The sequence below is a fragment of the Aegilops tauschii genome, chromosome 6, assembly GCF_002575655.3.
Source record: "Aegilops tauschii subsp. strangulata cultivar AL8/78 chromosome 6, Aet v6.0, whole genome shotgun sequence".
Taxonomy (NCBI): domain Eukaryota; kingdom Viridiplantae; phylum Streptophyta; class Magnoliopsida; order Poales; family Poaceae; genus Aegilops; species Aegilops tauschii.
Window position 1 is genome coordinate 101,196,613 of NC_053040.3, and position 6,919 is coordinate 101,203,531.

Below are 6,919 nucleotides of genomic sequence, written 5' to 3' on the forward strand. Positions count from 1 at the left end.
CCTCGTGTCTTGCGCCAGACTCCCTTGGCGTTATGTGTTGCTTCAAATCTCATTGCACAGTTTTTTTTGCTGCATTTTTGTTAGCCTTTTCCTTTTCTGCATCATGAAGATCAGGATCAGTAGCACCATCAATCACATGATCAACTACTATTTCGCCCCCTTGATCAGTACGATTTAGAGGCTCCGGTGGAAGCAAAATAATTTCAGTGCTTAGCCAAGAACCCGCATTAGGATGCAGGTCAAACAAGGGCAAACTATTTCGAAAGTGATATAATTTATTGGTTAATATAATATACTTAGACCTTACACAAATGAACTGGCCACAATGCAGACAGGACTTGATCATTTTGTTTAACAATAAACCACAAAACATACTTAAAATTCATCACAAATCTCCTTCAGCTTCTTGATCTTATCAACGTACCCATGTTTCTGTTTGAGAAAATCTGCAATAATATACTCAAGTTTTTTCTTCTCTTGCTTCAGCTGGTGCCTCTCTCTCATCACTTGGTCTCTCTCTAGCACCACCCGGTCCCTGTCTTTCTCAGCCTTTACCCTCAGGACCTGATGTAGATTGGCACAACCATGATCTGCCATCTTATTCTTCTCTAGCTCCTCTTTGAGATCGCTAAGTGACTATCTTGCATTGCCCAACTGCGTGAGAGCATCCTCCTTATCAGCCACCAGTTTAGCAAAGTCCATTTTGAAAAATCTCAGCTCTTCCTCCGTCCTCCTCTTTTCTCCAATTAACATGCATTTTTCTTCAGCATTCTTAATATTCTGTCTCAGCTTCTTGTCATACATGCTCCATAGTTCTCTCAGGCAGAACTTCGTAGCCACTGACCACTCCGGGTCTACCCATTCCACATAGTTACATTTCACTTCTTCCTACAGTATGAAAAAATATGGTCTCAATCATATATGCACAAATGCAATACAATTACATGCAATGCACTAAAAATATGGTCTCAATCATATAAACACAAAATGTAGCATGCAATGATATACATATATATATATGGATCAATTAACGACAAGTATATGCTATTATGTGCTAAAACAAATATTAGACCGTAAAAAAAACAACATAGATACGGACTTTGTAAATGCACAAATTAATTGAAATGTATGCAATTTTGGGCAGAACAATGGATTACCGCGAAGTAAATCGAGCACGAGGTAATTTAAACATATATTTACAGTACGGAACAACATACCTTCTGACCACAGGCAAGGAAACGTCTGCCAGTGTCCAAGGAATCAAAAGCAACTAGCCTGACGCAAGGTTCTCGATGCAGACAACGAGAAGACAGATCGTGAGCAATGCCACTCCATTCATAGCAAGGGATAGTCGTAGGAAGCTAAACGAAACAACAGAGATAATGCACAAATCAACGCCCTGCGTTAAATACCGGAAATGAAGAACTCTAACCCTAAGCCTAGCACTATTTGGAGATTATATAGTAGGAGCGTACCTGCAGGCTAGTCACGGATTCGCCATCCGAAGAAGAGCTCGACTCGTCGCTCCACGAAACCATGGCGTAACGTGACCGGCGACAAGACGTGGATCGGTGGCGGCAGCGGCGGCGGCAGTTGCAGTGGATAGATAGAACGCGCGTGGAGATCGCGAGGGAAGAACCGCCCCGACCAGGTGGCCAGCGCGGCCCATTTAAACGGGCTGTAATCAAAATAAAAATTGTTAAATGGGCTCGGCAATGGGAGCGGCCATGTGTCGCGCCGTCTTACGGCATCCGTCACCCCCCCTCCACGTCATCGCGACAAGCGGCCCGAGTTACACTACAAGCCATAAAATGGTGGGTTTTTCTTTTCTTTATAAGGGGAAAATGGTGGGTTTTTGGTACGAAGTCTATACTATAGACCAAAGTGAGCTGGTATCTTCTATATCTAAATGGTGGTGAACCAAAGGAGTGAATTTTTTTTAATTATTACCACACATAATTACATCTTCTATATCTAGACAACTAGCCACCACTAACCTATTTCTCTTAACATGCAAGTTTGCCACCTTGTCATTCAACATGTATGGAGAAAGGTCCACCACAACATGCAAACAAAATATTCCCGCAACAACATATACATGTTACACGTAACCATTTCTCTATGAATATATTGCAAAACATTCCCGCAACAACATGCCAGGTATCGTCTAGTTTTCTAATATAAATTAACTACAGTGGACAACACAAAAGATGCCATCATTACAATGGCTAAAATGCTATCCATTTTCCATGATTAAAGTCCCTAGTGACCGCCTCCTGTTTAGTCCATATATGCTACAAGCACTATCTCAAGGTACCGGCCTCTTGCAATAGTATATATCATGTATCATGTATGCAGTAACACATTGTAAACACCTCACTATTAGATCACTGGATTCATCCTAACATAACTTTAGCTACTGTTCTACTCTTCTTCGCCCACCACGCTTCTGCACACGATAACAGGAAAAGTTAATGAATGACAAGTTAAAAACAATTATAACCTACAATGCATACAAAAACTTACTTCTTATTTAGTTTGCATTTCTTGCTGCATTTAGTGTGCCCTAGCAATTTGCATGCGCCGCACGTGATTCTGATCTCGTCGTACGAAAGTGGCCTACCATTTTTCGACATAGGGCGGTTCTCATCTACCTTAGTTGCACCTTTCGTTGATACTTTAATAGGATCATGAACTTCAACTATGTTGCCTTCACCATCATCTACATATTCAATTGCACAAGTACTAAGATCAGCCGTTTTCTTACTCAAATTTTCCTTTAGCTGATCATACTCATGGCTCTTAGCTATCACGGCCTTCAAACTCTCCTGTAACTGATCCCGCAAAGTTGGGTGTTTGCATGCTGCATGCATAGCTTCTGAAGCCAACACACTGACCTGGCTATATTTCATTCTTTCAGCTGCTCCAGTCCATCCAAATCCCAACAGATCGCTTGTGCACCTGGCGGGCAGTCCCAACCTTGCGTTTCGTGAACCGCACAAGAACTAAACACTTTGGTATTTCAGATATATTCAAGCACTTCAGTACATGGACTATGTGCTTGCAAGGTAGACCCTTTCGAATCATTCTTCTGCAGCTGCACCTTATAGTTTCTGCGGAATTTACTGGAGTGTACTCCACCCAAAAACGGCTCTTCCGGTTATTCTTCCAGGCCACGATGTACTGCTGTGATCCGTCTCCGAGCTTTATTTCTACAATCTCCATGCCACCAATTTCCTAAGATCAGCTTGCAACATATAGAAGTTTGCTGGAGTGAAGACGTGAGAAGCAGCTATCTCAAGTTCCCTCGAGCTAGTAACTGGCACCGGTAAACTCTGTGAGGCCGTGCAATCATCTCGTGCCTCATTCTCACGGATACGTACAACGGCGTTCTCATAGTGCAAAATCATATCCACCAGGGTCATTTCACCGTCTAGGTGGAGGTGAAGGCATGAGTTTAGACTTTCACTCCTCTGGTTGCTTTTCATGCCAAGCCAAAAACCCTCTGTCAGATAAGCCGCGGCCCACAGTCTCCTCTTCTTATACATCCGTCTCAACCATGTTACTGTTTTTTCCGACTGCCATCTTTTGGAAAACGCGTGCCATCTCTCCTCAAACGTGGCCGCGGACGTGCTGTAGTACAGAAGAGTTCGGAACTCCTTCAAGGACTTGTGACAGAGGTGAATCTTCATATTTTTTTTCTATATGCCACGTACATATACGGTGCCACACGTCTGGCAAGACTTGGCGAATTGCCTTGATCATCGCAGCGTCGGCATCCGTGATAACACTCATAGGCATCTTTTGACACATGGACCTCAAAAAAGTCTCCAGCAGCCACACATATGTCTCTTCGGTCTCGTCCGAAACTATGGCACAAGCAAAAACAGTGGTCTTCCAGTGATTGTTAAGACCAACAAAGGGTATGAATGGCATACCATACCGGTTCATCTTGTACGTGCTGTCAAATACAAGCACGTCGCCGAAGTCCTCATAGTCATGACGAGACTGGGAGTCACACCAGAACATCCTATTCATATGTCCTTCCTTGTCTAGCTTGTACTCGAAAAAGAAGCTAGGATCCCTCTGTTTCCTACTGACCATGATGCCTATGACTGTGGCAGCATCACCTTTTGAAAGCAGCTTCCTCTTCTCCCTGGCGCAAAGGTTGTATATTTCACGCCTGGTAAAACCAACACCGCCATACCATACATGTTTGCTGATGAAGGTATCCATCATGTCGTGAATTCTAATCCCTGCAGCTTCCATGAACAGTATCTCAGCTCTCTGGTACTCTTTGATTTTTCTGTGGGACCAAAGAAAAGGTACCTCGTCCGGTCCTGCCAAGATATGGCTATGCTTGTCCTCAAAACTATCAACATACCAAACCCCACGCTTTTGGTCAAGCTTCACGGTCAGGTGCGCTTCGCAGTGGCAGCGTGTCTCGGGTCTGAGCCTACGGCTGTGTCCTTCCTCGGTTAGCAACCTGCTATCACGTTTTCCTTGTCTGGAACAAACAAACCGCCTATAACGCATATGATGTGACTCGGTTTTGCTATACCTGACCCTATTCTTTCTAATGCTGAAACCATTATCTCTAGCATAGCTGTTGTAGAAATCATACGCAGCCTCGTGAGACGTAAAAGTCATTTGTATTATCTGCATGAACATATCCCTCTTATCATCTGCACTAGCAGTATCTTGGACATTCTTTTTCCCCTCAACTTCTGTCACCTACACAATCATAACATAGCCATGAAAACAGTTTTCTATGGTATAACATTACTTCTATACAACACTGATTACATACATACCTCACTCATGATGACCGACGATTGCGACTCCCCAGAATCAGATGCAGCTAATGATTCGACATCAAGGCCTGTCTCCGCGTCGGATTCACCGTAATAGTCGTACGCATTATGACATTCGGAAATGAGCTGAAAAATATAACACAAATACATAAGTACTTATCATATAATATTCCAGGATTAATTCAATTTGCATGCATGCCAACAAAAAATTCCACTTCCATACCTGACTAATGTAATCTTCATTCGAGATCTCCGAGTTGTTTTCCTCATCATCATCATGCTCATTGTTTTCGTGACCATCATCATGTTCATCCATCTATAAATTTTCAAAATATAATATTGTCGAATGCCACCAAAAAATTACAACATGATAATGCCACTCACATTAAGATCTTCCAATACGTTCCCATTCTCTGACCTATCTCCACGATCTGAATTTTCATCATCTGACCAATCATCTATCCAGTCTTTCATCAGTTCTCCAAACTCCATGTCATACATCATATCAGTTAACTCATCGTCCGCCATTTCCTACAACAATTAATATGTATCATCACATGTGCAAACATTATCAATGCTGACATATACAACACCTAGCGCACGATCACGGATGTTAAATAAACTACACCAATCGGAGAGCGCCCCAACCGAGGGCATTCAGATCGTGCACACAACCGACGCCAACGACCTCTGATCGGCCATGGATCCTCCCCCCTCTCCACACCAAGCGGCGTTAAGGTACGTCCCACGAATCCAGTACGTGATCACTTTGGATCACGAGAAGCAGCACTACCCGTGATAACATGCACCGCCGGATTCCTAGCCCACGGCACCAGTCGTGATTATTTTGGATCGCCGGATACCTAGGTAAGCCGCCGCATCAAATAACGGAGCCGTCGTGCACACAACCGACGGCAACCGACGCTAGGTTAACCCTAGAAAGAAGAAACCCACTTTAGCCCGCGTGATCACTGTGTATATCACGACGAGCAGCACTACCAGAACAAGATCTGCGATGGCCTGGACCGCCAGAAAGCTAGGTTGCCCGCCCCGCTAGGTTAACCACTACGACGAAAACAGCGGCAGTTCGTTTGATGCTGCCACGAGCGAGACAAACGTGGGGAAACGGGATGCGGTACCTGCGAGCGCTGGAGGTTGACGACGGTGCCGCGCGCGCTCTCGGACGAGATCGCCGGCGATAAGATCGCTGCCGCCGATATTCCTACAAAAACTCACCAGAATGATGGAGGAGCTGCGTGATTGATGGATCGGCCGTCGTGGGGTCGTGTCATCCTTTTTTTTGGGATGTCACCGTATACATACGTATGGGTCATACGGGTTATACGGGGCTTGGATATGGGCTACGGGGCTTGCATATGGGCAGCGGCGGGCTGGAGAAAAAATAGATGGCGGGGGTCAAGAATACCCCTAGGAAATTGAGTTAGGGGGGTGCACCGGAGCAAGCCTCTTGATGTTCATTCGTGTAGCCTTTGGTTTCTATATACTGATTCAATGTTGTACCCATGCTGACAATTCACGTAGCATTTCTGGCTAAAAAGGAAGGGAAACAAGCTTGCCCTTAATTAATGTAGTAATTTGACTAGGCAATGGTTTGTGAAAGGGATTAAGATGTGCAGACAACGTGGCTGCTCAGAGTAACTGTCCCAGGGCGGTTGACAACCAGGCAGCGCAGAGACATTGTCTCAGGATAGCATGTTTGAGTAAGTTTTTTCATAGTTTTCTCAAACACTTGTCTGCCATTATTTTAGAAGTAAGAGTGTTGATTTTGTTACCTCCTGTTCTTATGAAAAAATAGTAAAATCCTGAGAATTATTCCTGGTCTTAATACATCAGCTCGTTTATTGGTTATGGGTGTTGGAGGAGATAGATCAGGCAGAACTACAACCCGAGGTTGTGCAGGTTTGGGGATACCTCTTGCCAAGGTTATATCATTTAAAGTTTGGCGAAAGACAAAAATATATAATAGGCAAATAAAGCTTAGTTCATCACTAAAATAATTATGAATGTCAATGCAGTAAAGCTATGATGTATGCTGTCAATAACATTTTATAACTCTTTGGTAACATCACTGAAACTATTGATTT

General features: G+C 43.8%; 1 protein-coding gene across 1 annotated transcript; it reads right to left on the reverse strand.

Annotated features, from left to right (window-relative positions):
* Window positions 1–636: 636 nt before the first annotated feature.
* Window positions 637–5,099, reverse strand: LOC141025856 (protein FAR1-RELATED SEQUENCE 5-like). Its single transcript, XM_073501785.1, has 3 exons — window positions 4,815–5,099; window positions 3,757–4,734; window positions 637–888 (listed from the first exon to the last, which is right to left on the reverse strand). The coding sequence occupies exons 1-3, from the start codon at window positions 4,962–4,964 to the stop codon at window positions 637–639; spliced, it is 1,380 nt and encodes a 459-aa protein (XP_073357886.1). The 5' UTR covers window positions 4,965–5,099.
* Window positions 5,100–6,919: the final 1,820 nt, after the last annotated feature.

Bases quoted from the DNA above. Each gene is read 5' to 3' on its own strand.
- LOC141025856 (XM_073501785.1), bottom strand. From the start codon at position 4,964: ATGTATTTGTGTTATATTTTTCAGCTCATTTCCGAATGTCATAATGCG. The intron at 4,735-4,814 runs GTATGTATGTAA...ATGATTGTGTAG, and splicing joins CGTCGGTCATCATGAGTGAG to GTGACAGAAGTTGAGGGGAA. The intron at 889-3,756 runs GCAATTCGCCAA...TTCATACTGTAG, and splicing joins CCGACGCTGCGATGATCAAG to GAAGAAGTGAAATGTAACTA.